This window comes from Gallinula chloropus, assembly GCF_964237585.1.
Source record: "Gallinula chloropus genome assembly, chromosome: 17".
NCBI lineage: Eukaryota > Metazoa > Chordata > Aves > Gruiformes > Rallidae > Gallinula > Gallinula chloropus.
In genome coordinates, this window is record NC_140102.1 from 12,293,155 (window position 1) to 12,320,107 (window position 26,953).

At 45.0% G+C, this 26,953-nt stretch overlaps 1 protein-coding gene across 1 annotated transcript; it reads right to left on the reverse strand.

Moving 5' to 3' along the window:
- Positions 1 to 3,759: 3,759 nt before the first annotated feature.
- On the reverse strand, positions 3,760 to 24,239 carry SUDS3 (SDS3 homolog, SIN3A corepressor complex component). The gene is made up of 12 exons (XM_084271973.1): positions 24,009 to 24,239; positions 22,275 to 22,344; positions 21,283 to 21,338; positions 20,370 to 20,441; positions 18,223 to 18,242; positions 16,566 to 16,722; positions 15,248 to 15,343; positions 13,313 to 13,374; positions 12,418 to 12,439; positions 11,598 to 11,703; positions 7,555 to 7,639; positions 3,760 to 4,486 (listed from the first exon to the last, which is right to left on the reverse strand). The coding sequence occupies exons 1-12, from the start codon at positions 24,172 to 24,174 to the stop codon at positions 4,388 to 4,390; spliced, it is 1,011 nt and encodes a 336-aa protein (XP_084128099.1). The 5' UTR covers positions 24,175 to 24,239; the 3' UTR covers positions 3,760 to 4,387.
- Between the last annotated feature and the right edge of the window lie 2,714 nt (positions 24,240 to 26,953).

Here is a 26,953-nt window from a genome sequence, read left to right on the forward strand (position 1 = left end):
ACCCACACAAAAAGCCTGCAAACAACCAAGACTTCTGTTGTTAAATCACTTTGTCTCTTTACAGTTCCAGACTAAGCACATCGAATCACAGAATCACAGGGGTTGGAAGGGACCTCTAGAGCCCATCAGGTGCAACCCCCCTGCCAAAGCAGCTCCCCAGCTCATATTGCACAGGGCGGCGTCCAGACGGGGCTGGAATCTCTCCAGAGATGGAGACTCCACACCCCCTGGGCAGCCTGTCCCAGGGCTCCCTCACCCTCACTGGGGAAAAGTTCTTCCCCATGTTGGGGCAGAACTCCCTGTGCTCCAACTTGCAGCTATTGCCCCTTGTCCTGTCCCCACAGACACTGAAAAGGGGCTGGCCATTTCCCCCTGCATCCCATACTTAAGATATTTATAAACATTAATTAGGTCCCCCCTTAGTCTTCTCCAGGCTGAACAGCCCCAGCTCACTCAGCCTTTCCTCACAGGGGAGATGCTCCAGGCCTTTAACAATCTCTGTCCCTCCTCTGGACTCTCTCCAGGAGATCCCTGTCCTCTTTATCCCAGGGAGCCCAGAACTGGACACAACACTCCAGGTGGGGCCTGACCAGGGCAGAGTAGAGGGGGAGGATCACCTCCTATGACCTGCTGACCACACTCCCCCTGATGCCCCCCAGGATCCCATTGTGTCTCTCTGCCCCCAGGGCACACTGCTGGCTCATGGCCAACCTGTCATCCACCAGGACCCCCAGGTCCTTCTCCACAGAGCTCTTCCCCAGCAGGTCATCCCCCAGCCTGTACTGATTCCAGCAGTTATTCCTTCCCAGGTGCCAGACTCTCCACTTGCTTTTGTTGAACCTCATGAATTAAAAGAAAAAAAAACACAGGTAACTTCTTATTAGCATTCATCCCAGAAAAAACCTCTGCAGAAACCTTTCAGGGACTATGTCAAAAAGCCACTGGAGGTTGGTACACTGATGGGGCTTCCCATCCCTCTGAACATCCGATGGCTGGGGGGGCTGGGGGGGCAGGAAGAGACCTTTTTTTACTTTGCACTTGATCAACATCACAGTCCATTTCTCAGGGCAATAAAAAAACCACTTAAGTGAGAGTCAATTTAACCCTCAATAAAAGGCTATTTTTGGCAGAACATTCAGCTTGCTTTAAAATTACTATAACCAGGAATAAAACCCATTTCTTAAATTGACTTTAAATGGTGTCCATAATGAGGATTAGATCTTTTCATAACTGCAGCAAAGCCATTTCTGTTCGCTGAGGGTTTGAATTCTTCAAAAGACTGATGTTAGACAGGCAAAGAGCAGAAAGAAAAGCCCATTTCCTCTTAGAATTTAAGCAAGACCTTGTCCATCTCTGAGTAAAACTTGTCCATTTTTCCAACCAGTGGCAGGAAATCTTCATTTCTACAGCCAGTGTCTATACTCTTGATCTCCACATGCCTCATCCTCCCCACAATGCATTCTGAGCATCCTTTTAGGATTTAATAAAAGAAAGATGTACTGCTTCCCCAAATGCACAATAAGGCACCACATTTTTATCAGTCTTGTAAGTGGCACAGGGCATCACAGAACAGCCTGCATGGAAAAACAGGACACAATATTCATGGACTTTGTTAAGAGGAGACAGATCCACTTCTCACGGTCATCAACTAAGGAGAGACTTTAACTTCATTAAAATAAGCAGCTAAGGATAAAGCAGCCTTCAAATAAAATGCCTTTGGTGCAGCAGTTAAATTGGAGCAAAGAGGGTTACAAGCCTCTGTAGAAAGCAGAAATTATAGTTCAAAGGCTGGTCCAGGGCACTGAGGCAAGGATCTCCTACAGAAAGGAGATGTACAAGCTTTGTACAGCCTCCCTGGAGGTCCAGGATGGGCGTGAAGGGACAGAATAAGAGTCTGAGATCAAGTTTTGACAACTTCCATGCTGAAGCCCTGCCCACAACTCATCTTCCCAGCAATACCACTGCACACTTGGATCTCTCCCTTCCTATCATCATCCTTTCTCAGCTTTTCACCACTACATCTTGCAATCCAAGGCTAAACTCCCTGATTATCTGCTACACAAGATGACTCCTTACAACAGCAACTGTCCCAGTGCAGCTGGGTGTCCAGAGGGGAATTACACGAGGGGGAGATGGTGCAACCATCACACAGGTACTTTCCAGAAGATTATGCAAATTCTGGTTAGGGTGAGAGCTAGAGATGTGCATCCCATGCCATCACACACCCCTCACCCTTCTACAAGGCCTAAAGGCTGAGGAAAGACAGGCTTTTGGCTGTGAGAGTGGCTCTTCTTCCCCCCTTTCTGCCAAGGAACAGGGATGGTGAGCAGATGTTCCTCAATCAGGTGAGGATGCAGTGTTGAAGCTCTACAGTGAAGCTGACACAATGTGCACAATACCACACGTAGCTCTTCCACACCTTCACAGAATACTTTGGGTTGGAAGGGACCTCAAAGATCAGCTAGTTTCAACCCCCAATACCTTTCACCAATACCTTTAAAGATACCCCAAACCAGAGAACACCACAGCAGCAGATCCCCTGCTCTTAGCAGGTTGGCAAGACGTCACCCCAAAACTGAACCAAAGCTGCCAGCTCTCTCCACAGAGGTACTGATAAAGTGACATCAGTAGGAAATCAATCCTGCTAGTTACTTGGCACTTTTTATTACAAGAACTATGATGTCCATTTTAAGGCTCAGTGACAAATCCTGTTTGGTACATCATCACCTTATTAAAAACCCATCACACGTGCAGAGAATGCTAAGTTACATTAAGGGTGCTGTTAACTTGATAAAGCACAGCCTGCTGCTTTCCACCTGACTGCAGCAGAGATGGCATGCTTTCAAGGGGTGGGAAACAAACACCCTTCTCCTTTCCTTGCCAAGGCTCCAGATCCAGTTGGAACGCTAAACACAGGAAAAACAGGCAAGGTGTCTCAGCCACAAAGGCAATGCCATCAGGAACTCAGCCACAACACCCCACTTCAGAGCCATGTATGTACATCAGTCACTGGGATGCGACTGCCACCCAACTGCAGGAAGTAAAAGAGATGGAAACAGTCACTTAAAATCCTCCATTTATCCAGAAATGAAAGAAAGGCTGGACTAATGCTGAACAAGGTGACAGTTCAAAAACAAAACCAAAAGATGCCTTAAAGTGACAGATATTGATAAAGGCAGAAATTACAACCTTTTTGTCCAGCAATTGAAAGGAGCACAAAGTTCTTTTGCACAGAAGGCAAAGACCTGCCAGTGCACTGCAGCATCAGTGCAGTCACAAAAGACTGGGAGTAGTACAGGAAGGCCAGAGTCACAGCTTTAAATACCTTGGAGAGGGGGATATCATCATCTGAGCATTTTCACTTGTGCTACTGGACAGCAAGTGTGGAACCCTTGGGTACCACCAATAATTAAGACACCCTTCAAAGGGAAACCTTTCTATGACGTTTTAGGGAATGAAGGTTTCAGCTATACAGTAAGAGTAGGTCAGTGCCACTTTCTGCTCTGCACCAGGCTTCTTTAGAAGATCCAACAAATTCTGTATCTTCTGTCCACAGGATTACAGCATGACCCATCACCCTAATCATCAGTGAAGAAAGTGCAGTTTACCTTCCATCTCTCTACACATACAAGTGGTTATACTCAAACCTGTTGTTCACATACTCTCACTATCTGCCAAAGTCCAACTAATTAATCCTTCAGTTTATATTCATCCACCTATTTCATTAAATGGACTTCAGCAAACAGACATACTCTTGGCTTGTTCATTGAAGGGGTTTTTAATGTGAAGAGAACCAAAAGCTTCCGATTAATCACGTGGGACTGCTTAACTACATTAAAATCAACTGGGTTCTCAGCAGTTTCTAAACTGTTCACACTTTCCTAAAATGCCTCAGCACTCAAGTCTTTAAACAGTTCATCCAATAAAGCTGATACCAGGTATTACAGATGCATCTCTTGGCTGCAGCTGAAAGCTGGCAAGATGAATTTCCTCTCGCCAAACAAACCCAGAGTAACCTCAGGTCTTGACAGGCAAAGCTCCTTCCACTGGTCTGATTCAGATCAGAAATGTCACCATGTTGTTTTCCACATGAGTGCCATCTATGCACCAGGAAATGACGATGCAAAGTCTTCTTAGTCACTCAAAATATGAAGAGACCATACAGAAGCTTGATGCAAAATCCAGAGGTAGTCCAGGGCAGTGCTTGGGTATCGCTAAAGATTTAAGGACTACTGGGGATTATGTGGCCAGCCACAGACTGTCTCATAAGAGGTCATGACAGAATTCTCTGCTGCTAAGAGGTGTGAACAGACTGCCTTCCCCATCAGAGGCTTGGCTATCAGTTAAAAAAAACAAACAACAAAAAAGACCAAGGAAGAGCACACAGTCACGCAGCTGATCGCCGGCGGATCACAAAGACACCTCGCTGCAGCTGTCCCAGATAGATTCTCATCTTTGTGCTGTCACTGGTTTTCCTTACCCAAATCTGCATGAAAGAAAAGAAAAAAGGGGCAGGGAGATGTACTGAGGAGTAAAGGCAAACCCACACTAAGCAACACACAAGCAAGTACATTCAGGTATTCTTACTGTTGGACCTGTGCACACTGGTTACACAGGGTAACTCCCTTACACCCTTCTCCCTCCCCACATTAGGCACTTGCAGCCCAAGTAGAGAATAAATTTCTAATGCCAGCACTTTAACTTCCTGCTCAGAACAGTCATCAAGAAAAATGACTCTTTCCCAGCATCATCAGGGAAGTTTTCTTCTGCTACAGTTCACAGCAGAACTCTGGCATTAAGCTTTACCTAATCGAAAAATAACTCTCTCTAGATCCACAGATCATAAAATTATCTATCCCAGGATTTGCCCAGACAAGTAACTGGTAGTCAAATGAAAAATCTTATTCTGATTTTGTTCAGTGAAGCATTTCTCACAATGTATTACAGAAATTATATCTGAGGATAAAAGGGTCACTTTTTCAAACACCTGCCTGGAGGAATCCCCAGCACTTGTGACAGTGTTTCAAAGGACAAGCTGCTGCCACTGAGGCAGCCACTCTGAAGCTTTTTATTTTTTTTTTTAAATTACTTTCAAGAAGTTTAGACCCAAATCCCTGCACTTTGTAAATCCAATCTGAGCAAAAACACCTCTGCATTATCCTTCTCATGTGTTTAAACACATTTAAATAAATGCATGGAAAATAAGGGTTATCCAGCTCTCAGCTCTGGTGTATTTTAGGACACAAGTACAACATTGCCTACAGCAGGAATATAAAGTTGGCATTGACATGGGATTTATTCCAAACTTTTTTTAATTTCAGGTCTAATAGCTACAGGCCTGGCAAGGTAAATTGATTTAACACTATCATTTCGAATTATAAACTGACTTTATTTTATATTGAGGGCTTCTGCCACTAAATTTAAGAATCTGTGCACTCACAGAGAAGATGTAGTGTTTTACATTCTATCACAATCTGAGAGAATGGGGTATTTGTTTCAATAAAGTTAAGACACACTTGGAGGAAAATTAAAATTTGGGTTTAATTTGCAACAGTGAAATAACTTATTAACACTAAGATGTGCCACACAATTCAGAAAAATAAAGCATCAAGGCATATAACTTAAACCTGCTGGTTTAGACCTACAATGTATTTTTGCAGCAAGATAACATCTATTAATTCTAAAGGTTTTAAGGAGACAGTGAAGCAACCAAATCCCTCTGTGAATTTCTTTTATTGCTACACTGTAGGAAAAAATAAGCTTCCTGCTTTTTCAACTTCCAACAGACTGAGATTGCTGAATGAACCCGTGGGAATAAATATATATATATATATATTTTCCCCACACAGGGAGGAGTTTATTGTTGTCAAAAGGCCAGTGACTGAATTGGGTCCATGCACTTGATCAATGATTTCCACCAACACAGCATCTGATGCCCAGTTTCCAAGGTAATCACATCAAAAGTAACAGAAGTGTGTTCTGTTCAGATCTACACACATCACCTTGTTTTAAAGGATTTGGGCCTGGGAAGGTGGGTTTGGTTTGTTATTTGAGGGGACCACCATAGCTCAGACTGTGTCACAGGGGTCCACAGCCAGTTAGAACATTCAAAGCCAGCATAACAAAACTGATGGAGAGCTGCATCTAAAGAGAGATGCCTCTCATGCACTGTTAACTCCTCCCTTCTCTGGCCACGGGAAGGCAAGGCATGTGCCACACCATCTCTGGTGCTTCCCGGCCAAGTCTTTTCCTTCTGAGCATCAATAGAAAAGCTGGTGGAGAGAGACTGTGCAGATCTCTTTGGTGAAGTCCCTCTGAATAACTGGATTGCCTTCAGAAACACTCTCAGCCTCTGACCCAGCCTAGAGACCCCAAATCTCAGCCTGCCTTCTGGCTGCTAAATTCCAGCAGGACCCAACAGGACCGTAGTGCCACAATCACGCTGAGCTCAGAGACCCCACAGGGTACTCCCAAGGCAGCCCCTCCTCATTTCAGTATTCTGTCACATATTTATCTCCTTTGGCTTTATGCTGTTGCAACAAACCATCACAGGGCAGACAACTGCCATGCCTCCTCCACAGCCCCTCAAAATCCCCCACCAAACTAAAATGAAACCTATCCTCTCACTCTGATTCCACTTTAACAGACTGCATGTCCTTCAGGTAAGATGCTCCCAGAAAACTCAGTTTTCATGCTGTAACAGCAGTAACTTTCATCAAATTAGCAGTACTATATTTTAATGCATCTATTAGTATGCCACTACTACTTTAGCTAAATAACCAACCATTGAGCTTAACAACTGTTACTGCAAGGAGAACAGTTGTGACAAGAAGTGTATCCCATATGTAACTCATTTTGTTAAAATAAAACATTTTCCTTTAGCTGCCAAAACAAATTAAAGTTACTTTATTGGCTGATTGAAGGGAATTGACTATCACTTCTTTCCTTGAAGCATCTGGAACCTGCAAAGAAGAAACTGCTCCTTTTGCCCAGCTGATGTGCTGCTTGAGCACTGAGCAGGAAGAATTTTCTCCTAACAGCTGCATTTGGTGACAGTTTTTCCTCACCCTCTTCTGGATTCTCAGTGGGATTTTTTTTTTTTAACTTTGCATTTGTAGGGATGTTCTTGAAATAATGGGAACAGAACTCATGAATGTAGTGCCAATGAGATGCAACATGCCACAGGATCACAGAAGCTCCTGAGGGACCCATAAGGATCATCGAGTTCAGCTGATCCTGTGTGGAGCCAGGAGTTAAGTCAGAACATGGGACTGAGGGCATCATCCAGGCAAGCTCAGTGCTGTGACCCCTTCCCTGAGGAGCCTGTTCCAGTGCCCTACCACCCTCTCAGTACAGAACCTCTTCCTAACATCCAACCTAAACCTCCCCTGTCATAGCTTCATGCTGTTCCCTCACATTCTATCACTGGTTCTCAATCTTCTCTGAAGGTAACACTGACTTGTCTCTCAGCCCTTACCAGACAGCCATCTGCCTGCCTGTGCTGACCCACAGCTTTCCCCACTCCCACCAGAAACAAACCAAGCAGCCCCCTACCTCATTGGCACCCACAGAACTGATCACACAGCTGATCTTAGTGTTCTCTTTAGATTCCAGGTAAATAGCCTGACTCTTGTGGTACCTGCAGAAACAAAACAGGTGAAAGGAAACACATGAAACCAAAGATTGAGAAAAGAAACAGTAATAAGACTTATCAAACTGGGATTCTACAAGCATTTGGAGAGAGTAAATATGAAGCCTGTCTTTCTTTCCACTCCCTGTTTCCTCATCTTCACCAACACAGCAGGTAGTCCGATTCTACACACACACACTCTGCATGTAAATGATGCTTCAAAAGGCAGGAAGCTCACTCAATTCACATTCACTTCTGTACACAGATTACTGTAAACAGATTTCACATCTGAAGGAGGGAGGGGCAGAGTAAGTACCCAGCCACAAGCCAGGCAACACTGACAATAAGCCCAGATTTCACGAGTTAATCAGACTAGCCTTTCATATTTCAGACCAGGACAGATTTTAGAAGACAGTTCCACATCAAGCCTGATTAAATGTGACTAAAAAAACCACAGATATTAAGAAGTTGCTCACATACCCTAATACAAAATTACCTGCAACAAAAAAAGTGACTTGTGCTCAATCAGTGCTGCCTATGCACTGAAATAGAGACCTCCCATTTCTAACACTACCTTTTGTGAAAATATCCAAAATGGTCACAGGTAACTGACTCTGTCAGAACCTGTACGTACCTGCCATAAGGAGGACATCTAGGCATATCCATTTTTTCCCCCTTTCAGATCATGCTAAGTATGTTTTCTACAAAATGCACTATGAAAGAAAGTCAAAACTTCCAAATTCCTATCTCTGCATTGCTTGATTTCAGAATCTCCCCTTCTCCACACACCATGCTTCTGATGCGAGCTGAGAAGTGTGCCAGGCCAAGCTCCCTGTTTGTTTATTCTACCTAGGAGACTTCCACAGGCAGCATTATTTAGACTGAAACATTTACTTGGAATTAAGTCACTGGAATCAAGCAACAAAATGCTTTCTTAACTATAAAGCCATAACAATATTTCCACCTTTACCCTAATAGTGACGTGCTTCCCCTCTAACCAGCAATCCATGCTGCAGAATCACTGCATGGAGATTCCCCTGACAACTACTCAGTATGCAATTCCCCACAGCCTGATTGGCTGATAGCCATTTGTCAAAATGCATGGGTTTGTGTAATCTTTACACTTCTTTCTACAATAATCACACTGTAAACATGGAAGCCTTCCAATAGTTTACTCCATCATCCCTTCCTACTGGCTCTCATTTTCACACTGCTTGCCAGAAACAAGAATGACAGTGTCAGGGTTGGGGAGGTAATAAAGCACCTCAAATCCTGCAACCTTTAGACACTGGTGCCCAACCATTATTCTTTGCCCCTCGTTTTAGCAGAGCAGATGTCAGTGGGTTCCAAGGGAATGGAACAGCAGCAGCAATCTGAGCCCAAGCTCCCAATTTAACGAGCTCAGATGATCATTAATCGACACAACGGGCCAGCAGAAGCTGTTACACTCCAGACCTTGCTAAGACAAGACATAAAAATCTCAGTCTGGGCACATCCTTCCATGCCATGCTACCAGTGCTTAAGCAAGGAGAACTGATGATCCTGACAGAATGAGTGCACAGCTTCCAAGAGCAGGAGATCCCACCACAAACGACAACTCAAGCGATAGCTGTGCCTGGCACAGATAATGAAGTAAGTTTTCCACTCAAGGTTTCCAGTTTTTCATTATCACTGAATGCTAATGACACTTCAGCCCCTGGATTTCACATGAGTTACTGTCCATCAGTACATCTGTGTTGACTGTGCACAGAAAAGGCCAGGTGACAGGTCAGTTCAGTGCTTTTCATCAACTGCCTCGTGCTCCACGCACGCAGAGACCGGGCAGCACAGCAGCCTGGTGCACCTCTGTTCATGCCTCAATCTTTTGCTGAATTTACACACCCACAAGGGTGGAACTGAGAAGAAAAAATGCAATGGGATTTAAGTCAGCTTTCATGAAAAGGAAAGTGCCAAACAATGCTTGCTTTTGCAGCAGGGAAAATACACACCACCAAGAAGTGAGGCAAGCAGAAATAATTCCACTTTCTGCTACACTTTACTGAAAGGACCAAGTTTTCAACTGCTTCTCCATCAGAAGGCTGAAAGAAATCACTCAGCATTACTGTATGCAGACAAACCTAAAAGCAAAAAGGTGGTTGTTATACAATGAACTCGATTTTAGGATCTGATGGGGGGGTTGGAAGAATCTGACCAAGGATAAAAAACCCCTCAAGTTAATGTCACATCCGGCTCAAACTCCTGACACAAAGTCTCCACTTCAGAGATACATTTGAGAAACGTCTTTGCAGGACCTGAGGGAGTCCACTACTGGCATTAAACATTCACTATATTGAGATAACAGTCCTTCATGGCAGCTGTCAAGAAACAGAGGAAGCAGTCACTCTTCAGCTGTTGCTTTTATTATTTCTGGTGCATGCCAGCAGCTACAGCCCCAGTAAACCTTAGAAAAAAATTACCCTGCCACTACTTTGTTATTTTAAAATACCAGCTGTTTTACACAAGTATTATTATTATAAATCAAAAATATCTAAGCAGGATCATTGCAGCCAAAAAATGTAAAATACTTATTTTAAACAACACAAGAACAAGGAAGACAGGAAAGGCAACAGCTGGAATTCCTGACAGTGAGACCCCCATGTCAACTGAATTTAGCAAGACCAAAGCGTCCATTAGCATTTTATGTCCTAATTGGATACCCTTCAGAGAGAGACTCTACTTTTGAGATCCATTTGGGCTCACCAGAGCTTTCCCAGGTTTAGACTGGGTGGGAGCTTTACTGACAGATTACTCTTGATTCAGTGTTCTGTTCTTTTTTTTTTTTTATCTTATGCAACTCTTCAAAGAGTTTAGGCTTAAAAGTCCTCAAGAAGAGTTTATTTATTCAAATATATCTTAAAGGATAGTCCCTTTTCACAAATAAATTCCAAAAGCAAAAAAAAAAAAAAAAAAAGGAGCTTCATGAATTTGTGAATCAAGTAGCCTGTTCAGTTCATGTCTGCTTTATGCTTCATGGGAGTTTAAGCTCCAGGCATCTGCTTTTATCAGGTCTGTAAATACTGCATCCTTGAAGAAACTTCACTGTCAGAAGATAAGCAGAAGGAAAGACTGACTAACTATACAAGATGGCTGTTGTGCAGAAACTAAGCTTCACTTCCATCATTTTCCATGATAAAGTTACAACCACGTCACTCGTTATTTTGAGCCACCAAACAGCAAAGGCAGCTACAACAAACAAGCACCCAACTTGCTTTCTGCTCAAGGAACACTAGATTGCCACCTTGATTGTCCAGTTCTGCATGTCTCAGATCAAGAACTACTAAGATTTCTCTGCAAAATTTACTATTCTCCTTGCATTCTGTGAGGCTTACACAGCTACAGGGCCATAAAACTTAACAGAGCTAAATCAAATCAGCAATTCTGAAGCTGCTTCTCCCACGTGGGTTTGATCTTTAAAGGTTAGTTGGATTTGTTATTAGAAACATTTTTCATTCTGCTGATCTGGTGCACAACATTTCTCCTGCCACCTTGTGGGATGCCAGGCTGGTGTTCTGCAAACCTGACTGCCAACACTGCTGACACCACTGTACCTGCAGTCACAGAGCGTCTGTACCTGCCTGACCCCCTTCACAGCCACATCACACCACAGATGCTGCTGGCTCTCTTACTTAACATTGTTTGTCAAAAACATTTCAGAAGTGTCACAGCATAAATAACTAACCCCCATGGAAAAGATTTAAGTCTTTTATTTGAGCCAGCAGGTTAATCCTGGAACTCTGTGAGGTTTGAGTACTCCATTATCACTTCTGAGCTACCAGAGTCCCAATGATTAGCCCTTGGAGGAAGCGCCTAAGAACTGCCCCAAATTTTGTCCTCAAATTCTTCAATCAGAGCAATTCCACTCTGCAGTTTTGGTCTCCTCACTGCATAACACTCAGACTAATTAAACCCCAAGTTTACTGGGACTTACCATCTCTTATCATAGTAGAGTTTTCCATCTTCTATCCGGGCTTCAAAGCGCTGTGCTGGAGACTCTGCTGGTGTAGCTGGGAGGTGCTCAGGAGAGGAGGGAGAGGCTGAGGGCAGGAGAGAGAATGCATTTAAAGACCAGCATGTGTCCATCACAGTAGCACATCTGACTGCAGAATCACAATTAATAATCAAAATTAAGCACAAATAAAACCCACAAAAATCTACAGACTAATATTCCCACCAGAAAAACATTCTCTACTGGGATGAGTAATTCAACCTCTGCCTTGAGTATACAGATTATAATATTCCCTAAAATAGAACATTTATCTGAAAAAGTGTTGATAGGTGATAGACAATACATCCTCCATTGCATTTTAAATTGAATCTGAAGTAGTTAAATAAGGTCAGAATTACTGAGGCAAGTTAATACTGCCCTGTCTGGAAATAAAAGTGTATAGACACATCTAGAGAGCACATAACTCTGCATAAAACTGTACATTCTCAACCCCTCCATCTACCTGACAAGCAGGCAAGCTGCCCACATCCATTTGAAAACAATGGAAAAACCTCTTTGCACAGTTAGCTTGTCCCATCACCAAATATTTCAGCCAAAGATGCTTATACCTCCCCTCCCATCTCTGACACCTCTGGAACAAAGACTCACACAGCACCCATTTGCCATGGTAGCTCCTCACAGAACAGTAATTACACAGTCAAAATAATGATACAGTCGAATTACACAGTCAAAAAACTTACAGTAGAATTCTCTGTTCAAGACAACATGACTGTGAACAAGTTCAATGCAACTGTTAACTCACCTGGTCTCTTGGGTGATTTAAGCTACAGGGAAAGAGAGCAAAGAAGCATTAGAGATCTGAGATGAGCTGCAGATTTCAGATAGTCTTACTTTCCATACTCTAAATAGCTCTTATTCAAAATGTGGCGTTAAGTGGCATAACACCCAGGCAGAACAACGTGCTATACACAGCCAAAGGTGTAATCAGTATCATGGTACAAAAGGTCTACAAGCTGAACTTCAAAGCATTCAGATAATCCACTAAAACAAGTCAAAACCAAACCCACCTAACATTTTTGAACACAGTCCAACATTTCTCAGGGTACATGAAATACAGGAGATAAATTATTAGAGACACCTCAACAGCTGGCACAAACCTCATGCTCCACTATTGTCCTCAGAAGCCTTAACAAGCAGCCTCCATAGGAATTAGATCAGCAAGAAAGCAACAGGTTAGTCAAATCTAGAAAAACTATAAGCACACACAGTGCAACCTGCCCAGTTTGCTGAAGCACCATGACCGTGGGGAGGAGAAACACCCCAACCCCCTACAAACTACCACCCTGAGCTAAAGACCTAAACCAGAGGCAGCCTCTGATCTCAGAGACATGTTAGCATCTGCTCTGCTGTGTAGAGGGAGAGAGAAACTCCTTAAAATAGCTTAGCATTTGGTGCAGATAAAAGGCAACATTTTTAGATGGCAGTCATTTTAATTAGGTTAATTAGACCTATTAAAATAAAAGAGAGAAGATACTATCTTGATAAATCTTTTATTGTGCTACCTCAGAAAGACGACTGGGATGAAATAATCCCACATCTAAAGAAGGAACATAAAGCAGAGAGCTCTGCTCTCTTCAGGGCAGAGTGTTAGCTTTCTCTCTAAAACAAAGAAACAGAAGCCAAGCAACAATCCCTACCTTATTCAGTGTTCTCAGGTCCTCCATTATTTGCTCATCAGTCAACAAATAATTCAGCTGAGGTATCCAGAATTAAGGTTCCCATAAACTCTTGACAAACAAGGCTAAAAATTAAAGCTCAGTGATATTTCACTTGACTAAATGCAAGCCAAAAGGTCTCTGTAAAGTTGTGTATTTTAATAAGTGTCATACTTGTACTAATTTATATAACAAAAAAGCTCCAACCCATCTCCACAGAGCCTCACATTTAGCAGCAAATAGAGCACAAAATCACTTTAACTTACTCAGACAGAACCATCAATGAAAAACCTTTAGTGCATTGACATTTACTTCATGAAGGCATCAAGCACAAGTGCTTTCAGGATTTTTCATCTTGCCTTTCTGTAGAAATAATCTGGGAGATGAAACACAACAGACTCACTTCAGATTTTGTACAAGGAAGCTGAATCCCACCCAAAGTCAGCCTTTTGCAACTCTGTAAGCAGGAATAGAGAAGCAGTGAGAAGAGAGGGGGGAAAAAGCCTCAAAAAAAGAACCAGAAAATAAAGCCAGAGACACAAAACCATCCTCACATGGATGGGGACAAGTAAAAGCCTTAATTCCCCTCAAAACAAAACCAAAAGTCTCCAACACAAAAGTTGTGACTAAGGATATAGTATCCTTTACTCTAATTTAGATCCTTACTAGAGCTCTGCTGTCATTTTGTGCAGTTTCTTCCCACTTCCCTCTTCTACCACTCCACATTTCCATACAAGAAAAACCTAAGCACACAGGAGGAGAACCATATCCAAAGCAGAGGACCTCCAGCCTACAGTGGTTCTTCAGAAGAGCTGTTGTCAGAAGCATTCAAAGTATTAAACTAAAGTTAACAATTATCAGGCTGCATTTTAAGGACTTTGGATCTGATGGACCAAATCCTCTCCCCAGTGATGAGAAGCAGGTAGAGTTTCACACTGTGGCTGCCCTACCATGTTTAATTAGCAGATCATGCTCACTATGAAATTCATTTATTTTGGGTGCAACAGGGGTACTAATAGATTTGGTTTATTTCCCTGTGAGTGAACAAAGTGTCCAAGCAGAAAGAGCTTAATTAAAACTGGAGATGCTCATGACCATCCTTCATGAACTCTAGAAGTTCAAGTTTTCACATTGCCTTTAGAAAGTGTGACTCACTCCAAGATCCTAAGAGTATTTGTTTGTTTTTTTTTTTAATTTGATTAAAGCCATAAAAGCTTGGAATCTAACAATAAGCCTCTGCAAAGCAAATACCATTGCCTTCCTTTCCAGGTGAACTTAACATACCAACAGAAAAAGTGCCTATCATCACAGAGCAGCTAAAAACCTATTTCCAGAAGCCACAGAACATTTTAATTATAAGAAACAGACAACAAGGCAAAAGGGAAGGATTAAACAGACATGTTTCTTCTCTCTCTCGTGGTATATAAAAACAAGATGGATTTTCACCTTTTCATCTGGACTAGAGATCTGAAGCCTTTATCAGAAATGAAAAAAACTAGTTTGATATGACAAATATGATCTTTCTGGCAAATGTTTTGTCACATCTTGAAGTGAGAAAAGCTTTGGCTCATGGAAAAAGCCATTTACTATCTATGGAATCAATTACCTCAGCATTTATATAGAATACTCTTTTAAAGTTTTTCCTTTGTTAAAAAAAGAAATTGCCTGAAGAAGTCAAACTATTCTCACTGACAAAAGAAAAAGTGCTCCCAACATTGAAGTTTGTTTGGATACCAAGGGATCTCTGAAGTCTCATTATATTAGTTTAAACACACATTATACATGGCATATTGTGTTTCAGTATTCCCCAGACTAAAATCTGATCCCAGCACCTCACTTCATTTTCCTTCCCACACACCACCACACAGATATGGGGTTTAACTACAACAGCCCTCCCCTGTCTCTCTGAAAGGATATCAGGGGCAGGTTTCCTCCTCTTGTCGGGGATAGGAACTGGATCATTTGGTCGCCGTCTCAGCTTCCTTGTCATAATAGGCTTCACTTCCATTGAATCTGTGGAGTAATGAGGTTGGAGAGCTGATAAGACCAGAGGGAAAGGAATAAGAAAGTTGCTGCTTCTACACAGGAAAAAAAAATCTTTCCTCTTTCACACAGAAAATTGAGGTTTTGGGTTTTTTTGTGAGAGCTTCCAGCACCCAAGCTCTAACTGCTGACCACGAGTGCAAGTTTTCTTTCATACTAAGTCACTGTTCAGCAACAGCACTGTGATGCCATGGTTACACCTTTCCTTGGCTGGAGGCATTTTACTGTTCCTTCAGGTACAGATAACAAGCACAGTGATGCTCATAAAGGATTCAGGGTAAATTTCCTTGCTGCTGTTGCTATCTGCTTTTGAATAGATGATTTAAAACTTTACTAACAACTCTTGGGCAGTTAATCACATGTGAAACATCAGCTACAAATCCAAAATAGCTGGAAAACAGCTTTGTCAAAGAAATACAGACAATTACTGCATTAAAGACTTACACACATCTGCTGGAGGAATTTTAAACACAAACAGTATTTCAATTCAAATGATTTCAAAATGCTTCAAGTTATTATTAATGAAATGAACCTAATTAACACAGGAAATTAAAGTAGCACATGCACTGGGGAAGAAAAAAGTTTAAAACTGAAGCACTAGTCTCATCACCAAGTCATTATCTGAGATGATAGCTTGTTCAAATGCCTACAGGTAGTCTTCACTCAGCTGCTTAAACTCTCACAAATCATTCCTTAATTTACAAAGATACCTCGAACTGGCAAGCAAGAGATCACATCTTAAGTGCTAAACACATCATCTCCTTCTCTGTGTGCTTAGAATGATTTGCCTGAATCACCTCCCAGCTGGTTCTGAAGACTATGAAGTCTCTTTGGCTCCCTCTAGACGCTAAAACCCGAGGCAGCAGCTCAAACCACACCAGTGACTTCCCTCCTTATCTCAAGGGTGAAAAAGGATGACCAAGCTGCACATCAAGGGAACAAATGTTATGATAAAAGCCCTTTTTCACGTCTGTCAAGACCGATTTACAAGATCCTCAGAGGAGAGGTCTGAAGCATTTACTCAAGGCAGTTGCAGCCACATTGAGAAGGCTTTTTCTCCTTTTTAAAAATTAGTTTCAAATGAGTTGTTGGCACTTGGAAAGCTTTAAAGCCTTCACAGGGCCTGTCTTCTTTTTTCCTGAGCATCAGTGGAGTGGGTAAGACCAATGACAGATGCCTCTCTTGTCTTTACCTCCTGTTAATTCCATGGTTAGCTTTTCATTCTCAATCATCTTCTTTTTCTCTTCCAATTCTGCAATCAGATTTTCCTTCAGCTCAATTTTCTTATCTTCAAACTCCTTTGCTGCTGCCTTCTTTTCCTTGACGTAATTTTTTTCCACCTGATCTGTCTGATGCAAACCAAAACACCAAGAAGGTTAGTGAAGTAGCCAAAGATTCAAGTTAATGACATCACAACAGCTTAACTGCTGTATTTATTAGCTTTTCAGTTCAAAACTGCAGCCAGCTCCAACAATTACTGATATTCACAATCACCAGCAAACCATGGCAGAGTGCTTAAGCAGCACAATATTGGTAAAAGAATGAAATGTGCTTTGGAAACACTTTACATTGCAGAACACAGCAAGTCTCTAGCACAGCTCTTCAGAATTAAACACAGCACTACCATTTATCAACTTAAGCTTTTTAAACAAGGCAAACACACAACCAGCACACAGCAACCCCAGAGCAAGTATTTATTTTAATCATAGAACCATAGGGGTTGGAAGGGACCTTGAGAGCTCATGGTGTCCAACCCCCCTGCCAAAGCAGCTCCCCAGCTCATATTGCACAGGGCGGCGTCCAGACGGGGCTGGAATCTCTCCAGAGATGGAGACTCCACACCCCCTGGGCAGCCTGTCCCAGGGCTCCCTCACCCTCACCGGGGAAAAGTTCTTCCACATGTTGGAGCAGAACTTCCTGTGCTCCAACTTGCAGCCATTGCCCCTTGTCCTGTCCCCACAGACACTGAAAAGGGGCTGGCCATTCCCCCTGCATCCCATACTTAAGATATTTATAAACATTAATAAGGTCTCTCCCCTTAGTCTTCTTTTCTCCAGGCTGAACAGTCCCAGCTCACTCCGCCTTTCCTCACAGGGGAGATGCTCCAGGCCCTTCATCATCTTTGTAGCCTCCTCTGGACTCTCTCCAGGAGATCCCTATCTGTTTTATCCCAGGGAGCCCAGAACTGGACACAACACTCCAGGTGGGGCCTGACCAGGGCAGAGTAGAGGGGGAGGATCCCCTCCTTTGACCTGCTGCCCACACTCCTCCTGATGCCCCCCAGGATCCCATTGTCTCTCTCAGCCCCCAGGGCACACTGCTGGCTCATGGCCAACCTGTCATCAACCAGGACCCCGAGGTCCTTCTCCACAGAGCTCCTCTCCAGCAGGTCATTCCCCAGCCTGTACTGATTCCAGCAGTTATTCCTTCCCAGGTGCCAGACTCTCCACTTGCTTTTGTTGAATCTCATCTGGTTTCTCCCTGCCCAGCTCTCCAGCCTGTCCAGGTCTCTCTGGATGGCAGCGCAGTGTCCTGTGTGTCAGCCACTCCTCCCAGCTCTGGATCATCGGGTACTTGCTGAGGGTGGATGCTGTTCCCTCATCAGGGTCATCAATGAAGATATTAAACAGGACTGAATTCTATTCTAATGACAAGGTCCAGAAATTACTTGGAGTAACACCAGGAGTAAGCTGTACTACATCAGGTGTAAAAGCCTGGGAAGCTAGCTATAGGAAGAAAGATTCTGCCAGCGTTGTGGGAAAGCAAGCACAAGTACTACTTGGTGAAACAGCAGGTTTACACCTCTCCCATCCAGTTACTAAATATTGTGATGAATTATGAGTACTTACTTCCAGCTGGAGGAACAGTTCTGCAAGGGAAGAAAGACTTAGTTTATTATCTTCAAAGATGCACAAAATGACTCCTGTAACGTTTTAAGTCATTGCATATTGCAACCAAGAGAGGCAGTGAAACAGCTTACACACACATCCAACCTCTACTCTCACTTTGCAGTTGTACACTGAAAATAAAATGACTGGGGAAAAATGCCACAAAACCACATTGCCAATTGACACCTTTTCCAGATTTGCAAGGCTTCTACAGGAGGGTTTCAGCTCACTCAGTTCAGCTACCATTCCCAGCAGGACTAAGCATGTAGTCTACCTTTCTTCCAGTTTAATTACAATCAATCAATACTAGGCACAAACTTCCCAGAAAGGAGGCTGAAGCATACAGCTGAAAGTAAAACTGGGAATTCTTGCCAGCCAAAGCCAACTTTGTGAATTTCAGCAATAACCAGTGCAGAAATAACTCTGCAGCTCTTAGGAGATTCATCTCGTTAACTCACTTGTGTCTAATTTCAGGCTGTTTATGCCTGATAAACCAAGTGAGGGAATTGTTTTGTTAAAGCTCTAATTCAACTCAGACCTATGGATGAGGCTGTGAGACAGTCCTGCTACTGACATTTGTGCAACTCCTAACAACTTGAAATTAAGCAGGGTGGGACCCTTCTTATGTTTCCAGCAAGAACAGCAAACCAAGGCAACATACTTCACCAACAATTTAAGCTTTGGCAAGAATTGAAATAGTAAAACCATCAGTAAAGATCACAGGCTTCAAATGCATTTTGGAGCAACACTGTAGTACTGTGCCTTTTAAAAAAAAACCCAACAAAACAGAGAGCAAAGATGGTATCAGCCCAATAAAAAGTCTTTTGCTTGCCAAGGGGTTTACCAATTGGGCATGGAAGTGGTATTTCAGGGATAATCAAACACAGGTAATTCTAAACTGCTGCTTTAATATCTGTGAGTTCACACAAAACCCCCACACAACCCAAAGCTCAACAAGGGAAGGATAAAAGAGCATTCCTTCTGTAGAACTAGGCAGCTGGATTTTATTTTTTTATAAAAAACCCAAAAGTTATCACCATCTGCCCTCCTGTGGATGAATTACGTTGCTGCAGCAACAATCTTTGCAAGGCAGAAACCCAAGTTTGCAGCTAGACTTCATTTTATGAAAACATCCCTATATTCCTAAAACACAGTTCTAACACACATGAAATTCACTTTAGAAGGTGGATTCCTGTTAAACAAGAAGTAGTTCAAATCACTTAAATCCCTCAAGCAAACCCTTTACCATTCCAAAGTCACAATTTACACCACACAAGGTGGGAGTACATCAGCCATCACACAGCTGCTGCTGCCTCTCTCTATTTCCCCCAACAACAGTCCAGTCATTACAGGATTCACCCAACTTTTCTAAAAGCAAGCCAGCTGCATTTCTTAATGCCATGTAACAGCTTCTATAAAAGGCCCTGCTTCAGTATCCAAGATAAGAACCTGCCAGAAAGAGAAGAAACAAGAGGGAGGGCAAGCTCACAGATCTGATTTCCAAGCCATTTCTCTGCAGTAACACAATCAAGGCTACCCAGAAGGGCTGAGAGCCAGCATTTTGACAGGGGATCAGAACACAGAATACAGGCAGTGCATTCACTCAGTGTCAGGGGGATACAGAATAACAGTTTCAGCAGCAAATGCTCTGTAGTCATCCTTCCACAGCACAAAACAGATCGCTAGGGAAGAACATGGTCCCATCTTTCCAGTCCTGCCAAGTGAAAGAAACAGCGACCTGAAGGTGTCAGCCAGTTGCTCAGAAGGAGCCAGAGTGGGAGGCCCCAGGTGGGGCCAGATGAAAAAAGGGTTTCAGTTTTACTTGCACTGTGTCATAAAAAGACTAAATCTCTTTATTGATGTTCAGTAAACAGTCAGCAAACAAGACTGACAAAGGGGAAAGAAAATAGAAAAATCAAGATAGATACCGTCTCATTTCATGCACTCTAACAAAACCCCTGCACTGCACCCTTGGAAGCAGAACAACCCTTTGCTCCAGCAACTGATTTTTCTTTAAAGGACAAAATGATCATTCTTCTTCCCCCAGGTGTTATAAAAACCACTCATTTCAGCTGTACACAGCCCCTCAGGAAGAAGTTTCATCTTACCTGCATTTCGTATCCTCTCTTTGTACTGCTGGTCCAACTTTTTCATTCGTTTCTGATACTCCTGAAGAGTACCTGGGTGAAACAAATGGGGGGAGGTTATTTTTTCCCAGTATTACACTTCCTGAAGGAGCCATACACCATTTGAAACAAGTATCTGAAATTAGAAAACTACAGTTCTAGCTTGTTCATTTCAATGTGCACATTCCCTGGGGTTTTTTCCTCCCATAAGCCAAGTAGGGATGCTTAATGGCTACAGGTGTTTGGAGGAAAAAAGGATGGAAAGTCAGTGACATTTTTCACCAAGCAGCATGATTTAGCCACCATTCAGTGAAGGCTGCTGCTCACATCTTTCAAACCCCTCAAAGGTCATAGCAGGATGAGAAGTGGTGAGCTTTAGAGCTGTTGGAGCAAGTCCAGAGGAGACCACGAAGATCATGAAGGGGCTGGAGCACCTCTCTTACAAAGACAGGCTGTGAGAGTTGGGCAGGTTCAGCCTGGAGAAGAGAAGGCTCAGGGAGACCTAATGACAGCCTAACAATACTTAAAGGAGTCCTACAGGGAAGCAGGAGAGGGACTATTCACCAGGGAGTGCAGGGGTAGGACAAGGAGTGATGACTTCAAGCTGAAAGAGGGCAGGGTTAGATTAGACATCAGGAAGAAATTCTTTCCCCAGGGTGAGGAGGCCCTGGCACAGGTTGTCCAGAGAGGGTGTGGAAGCCCCATCCCTGGAGGAGTTCAAGGCCAGGCTGGATGGGGCTTTGGGCAGCCTGGGCTAGTGAGGGTGTCCCTGCCCACAGCAGCGGGGTTGGAACTAGGTGATCTTTGAGGTCCCTTCCAACCCAAAGCATTCTGTGATTCTATGATAAGTGCTGAAAATTGTTCAGAAGAAACAGCTGTCCCCTGCAGAGCTTACCTTCCTGCAGCTGTTGCAACTGCCTCTTCAGAGATGCCAGTTTGTCCTGATACATCCTACAAAGAGAGCAGGCAACTTCACTTTGACAAACAAACCCACATCGTTTATTTCACCCCCTGTTCAGGTTCCAACCTGTTCACAGGGAACTAAAAACTTCTCAGAAGAACTTGAGGAAACAAGCAAACAGCAGCTACAATAGTACTATTCAAATGAAAGGTCATCATTGTGTCTAAAAACCCTTCTGTCCCACCAGTTCTACAATGCACCCAAACCAATGATTTGGGAACAGAGCAAGGTAAAAATAGGAATTATTTTTTTTTAATGCCAAAACCTAAAATGACCTTTAGATCTTTACAGTAGAATCATTCTGCTACTTTGTGTATTGGTTCCCTACTCATAAAGCAGAAGGCATTTCCTCATTTAGATTCTGACATTGCAAAACAAACCAAACCCAAAGTCTGTTTCTGGTGCAAACTTTTATGTCCTTTCTCATATCTGTGGTCTAACACAGCCCAGCTCTCCCTGACCTGTGTAAAACCAGACCTCTGCTGGTAAGGATGAGCACAAAATACTGCAGATAAGCCAAAACATCAAAGGAAACTATTTCAAGTGTCCAAAAAGCCCTTCTTAAGCAAAACTGTCATTCTTTTGTTTAAGAGATTTTAAGACACATCTTAGTTTTTCACTTGGTTTACACGAAGCTGATCTTTTATTGAAAGGATCTGTCTGCACTGGGATTCACCTGCAGGAAAACTCAGCTGCTCCCAGAAACCTGCACCTATTTCTTTGTTGAAAACAGTAGCAGTGCCCAGCTTCTCAGACACACAGAGAACACACAATGTTTCTGAGGAGAGAAGAAACACAGGTGTATGAACTCATTAGCTATCACACTGGGCTGGGCACTTAAAAACTCCAATTTTGGCCTGAAACCCTGCAAAAAGAAAAACCCCAAGTACACAAAGCAGTACTTTTTACAAGAATGGGTTACTTACTGTTCTTTCATTTCTACAAAGTCCTCTTCCTCATGTTTTGCCAGGTCAGTTTCACTGGCATCCTCAGTGTCTAAATGAGGTAAAGAATGACTTGTTAAAGTGGGAAAAGTATTGAAAAAGCACAGTGGCATGGTATATATAAACAAGCAAGCAACCCCCAAACAGGCAATTTAACCTCAGATACACAAGTAGATAGAATTCAGAAGTGAAATAAACTATGTTATCACTTTCCTGCCACTGCAAGTGAGCCCAGGTGAATCCTCTCCCTCGTTTGCAATGCAGCTTACATCAAGCCTGAACTTCCACTTCAGCCAGGTAACTTCTTACCAGTTTAAGCCAACAAGTTCTACTTAACACTCACAGGTACAAAGGTGAGACAGACACTCTCTGACTCTGAGAAGCATTTTGGAGACCTCTTCCTATGGTTCCAGGCACAACATGAGACAGTCTGGAAGCCAATGGCTAAAATAGCAGTGACTGAGTCAACATTTTGATCTGATACACCCCAAAACAAAAATACTGTGACTCAATGCTGTCTGGGTTGACTACAAAGGTCTTACTAAGGGTAGCTGTTACCTGCTGCCCTCTGAACTTGACCTCTCAGCTACACATCCTTCCACATTTACACAAAACAAAGATCAGCACTACCACAAGGACAGGCCCAATTTTATGAATAGGTAGTATAAACCCTAAACAAATTCAAGCAGTGTGGGACTTCTAGTTCTCTCCTATGCCTTTTCAGGCATTTGTAAGATATGTGTAGCCAAGAACTGGTTACCTTTCCTCCCCAAGGAAAGGCCAGTGTCCCCCAGCTGGAACTGCAGGAGGCAGCTGCATTCCCTATGGATGGATGGAGGGCACCAGTCCCATTAATCAAACCTTTCTCAGATTTCTCTCAAACTCTGAACAAACACTTTAAGCTTCCCTGGACTACGACAAAATTCAACCAAATATAAACATTAAAGTTTTAACAGGAAAGAATTTAGACCTCTAAGTCACCATAAAGGACTCCTGAGCTCAGTTTACTTGTGTGCAGCCACAGAGGACCCACTGCTCAATGTGCTGCCATCCTTTGGAAGGAGCTGCAGGTGTGGCTCTGGCACCTCAATCATCAACACACCAGACACAGTGGAAGACTTTTGAGGACAGAGCAAAAGGCACCAGGCAAGGGTCCTTCCTCATCTCCTTTACATGCTACTTTATGGATGCTGCACCCCAGGAGACTCTGGGTTTCACTTCCTTTTCTTCTTCTCCACTAGCCCTACTACAAAGCCCCTCTACCACCCTCTCACACCCCCTAACGCCTGCCCACGCTTTACCTCAGCTGCCGCCTCCTTCCTTCACACCACAGGAACATAACCGAGCGCCACGCACCGGATTTCTCCCCTACCTACTTCTACCCGGGTGTCCCCACGCTCACTCCGCCCCCTCAGCGCTCTCCCTTTCCCCCACTGCCCCTTCTCTTCACTCGGGAAACCCCTTCAGCGCCACCTCTCACTGACTCCGCGGGTCTCCTCTCCCCCGGGGAAGCCCCGCAGCCGAACAGGCCGCGTCTCCACCACACCTGAGCCAAGCTGCCCCTCCCCGCTCCCAGCTCCTCGGCACTCTTATCCGGAACCGCCCCCCTTCCCCAGCTCACCAGCCCAGCGAGTGTCCCCCGGTGCCTCAGGCAATCCTACCCCGCTGGGACTCCCCTCCCCGGCCCTTCCCGCCCCGGCCCCCCTCGCTACCGACCCTCATCCGAGTCGCGGGCCCGAGCGCTCCGCTCGCCGTCCTCCTCCTCGGCGCTCTCCAGCTCTTCCTCCTCGTAGTACTCGGGGCCGGGGGGCATGGCGGTGGCGGGCGCCCCAGGCGGCGCGGGGGCCGGCGGCGTGGCGGACACCAGCCCGGCCGCGCTCATAGCGACGGAACGGAGCCGCCGCCGCGGGCCCGCGCCTCCGCCCGGCGCTCGGCAACGGCGCCAGGGCCCGCGCCGTCACTTCCGCTTCCGCCGGGCCGCCCAGCTGCCGGGACGCGTCCGGCCGGCAAACGGGGCCCTGAGCTGGGGGAGAAGCGGGGGCGGTGCGCGAGTTCGAGCCCGGCCCCGCCGGGACCCCAGGCCGGGGCGAAGCCGCGGGGTTCCCTCTGTCAGGCTCGACTCTCGAGCGGGCTCTGGAGGACGCGGCTCGGCCTGGGCCCCCCCGGGACCTCTCGCTTTCCACCAGCGGGATGCCCCCTCTGCCCCAAGACGCCTGTAGCGCAGGCTGCGGCCGGGCAGGGGGCTCAGGCGGTACCCCTGCCGCCTGCGGGGTTTTAATGCCTTATTCCCCTTCCTCAGCCCTCTCGCCTGCACCCAGGTGCCGTCGCTCCGTGCCAGGAAAGACCCTGACCCCCCTGCCAGAGCAGCCTCCCTAGCACATACTGCACAGGTAGGTGTCCAGACGGGTCTTGAAGACTCCACCTCTTCCCTGGGCAGCCTGTCCCAGTGCCCTGTGGCTCGCACTGTGAAAAAGTTCTTCCCCATGTTGGTGTGGAACTCCCTGTGCTCCAACTCACAGCCATTGCCCCTTGTCCTGTCCCCACAGACACTGAAAAGGGGCTGGCCATTTCCCCCTGCATCCCATACTTAAGATATTTATAAACATTAATAAAGTCCCCCTTTACTCTTCTTTTCTCCAGGAGGAACAGTCCCAGCTCACTCAGCCTTTTCTCATAGGGAAGATGCTCCAGGCACTTAACCATCTTTGTAGCCCTTCTCTAGACTCCCTCCAGGAGATCCCTGTCTTTCCCTGCCAGAAAAGACCCTGACTGGCACCCGAGTCCCTGTGTGCACAGAGCCTGGCCTTACGCTGCTACACACCCCGTGGTGAGATCCACACGCGGTGTGGCAACTGCCTCTGTGAGCTCTGTGTGGATCGTGGAATCCCAGACAGGTCTGGGTGGGAAGGGATCTCAAAGCCCGTGTAGTTTGGGCACCCCCCTCAGCCCATGGTGGCTGGGTTTTAATGGAGCAGGGGGGCTGCAGGGGTGGCTTCTGCAAGCAGCAGCTGGAAGCTCTCTGCAGGCCCCAGAAAGTCAACATCGGCCAGTTCAAGGCCAGAGTCGCTGCTGAGCCCATCAGCAATGGTCACAGCGCCTCTGGGAATCACACTGATGAGAAAAAAACCCTACAGGCAGCTGCATTTTGCCCCCAGAGAAGGGACTGAGATGTAAGGAGCTGTGCAGACACCAAGGCCAGGGAAGGAGGGGAGGAGCTGCCCCAGGTGCCAGAGAGAAAGGTGCTCCTGCAGCCCCTTCACTCTGTTCAAAACACCAGCCCTTAGTGCTCAGTGTAAACACCTGGCAAAGGGTGGGGAATAAATCATGGGATGCGGTCAGTGGGGGAGACAAGAAGGCAAAGGGACTTGCTACTACTTGGAGACTTGTGATTTCCACTCATAAAAGTGGAGCAGGCAGCCACCTCGGGAGCTGCTAAAGCTTTTGTGGCAGCCACATGCCCTGCTGTAAAGTGTTTGAGCCTCTAAGTCTCAGGACCAACCACCCCCCACCACAACCACCAGGAGACTACGAATATGAAGAAACACCAAGGAAAGCACCGGTGAGTGTTGTCCCCACGGCACCTCCAGAACCTATGGACACGAATCCTACGGAGACGGTCCGGAATCCGCCTTGCCAACCGTGGGATCAGGGACCCACTTTGTCCCTGTACCCACCGCTCCCACCCGCACCTCCTGGTGATCTCGACGATACACCACCGCCCCCCGGCGACCGAGAGGATCTGGAGAGAGAGCTCGACGGAGCCCGGGAACGTCAGGTGGCGCCCGGACGCGGAAAATGGTTAAATCAGCGTGTTTTGGTTAAAACTGAAGGGAACCCTGGGGGACGCCCGGCTGCTGGAAACAGTTAACAGTGGGGCGGTGGGAGATGGAGGGCATGGGGCACCACCGATGCCACACTCAGAATTCACAGATCACTGGAAGGGTGTTACTCAAAATGTGCTGATTGAGGGTTTTGGTAATCACATTCTCAAAACACAGCGGCCTTGAAGACTGGGGAACAAGCTGCCCCAAACCAAGAAAGAGTTGTGGGAAGGTGCCAAGAACTATCCATAATAAATGATCAACACAGCAGGTGTGCAGATACTTTTAGACATCAAAGGTAAACTATCAATGTTTATCTATAAGATATGCTTATCAGAACTCGTTACAATTACTAACTAATCAGTTTGGTGTGAACAGAGTGTGTAACCAATTAGCAGGTTTTTAGCTTGCCACGTCTGCAGTAACAAATGTATAGAATCTCTGTGATTTTGCTCAAGAAACAGCTTCACCTAAAATTCATCTTGAATTGTGTGTTGCCCATCGCCCATCTCCAACCCAGGAATCCTGGGAGTGATCACAGAAAGCAGAGATTTTGGGATATCACCAGAGGAGGAGGTGATGTGCTGGAGAGGCCCCACTGTGTATTGAACTGCCAGAAAATAAGAACTAATACACCCTGTTCACTGATGGGTCCTGTGACGTTGTTGGTAAATATCAGAGGTAGAAGGCTGGTGCTGTAGGGAGTCCCACATGATGTGTTGTAGAAGCTGCTGAAGGAGAAAGTGAATCCAGCCAGTTTGCAGAGGTAAAAGCCATCCAGCTGTCTTTAAACATTGCTTATAAGTCTAGGGAGGTGATTGTGCCCCTGTACTCAACATT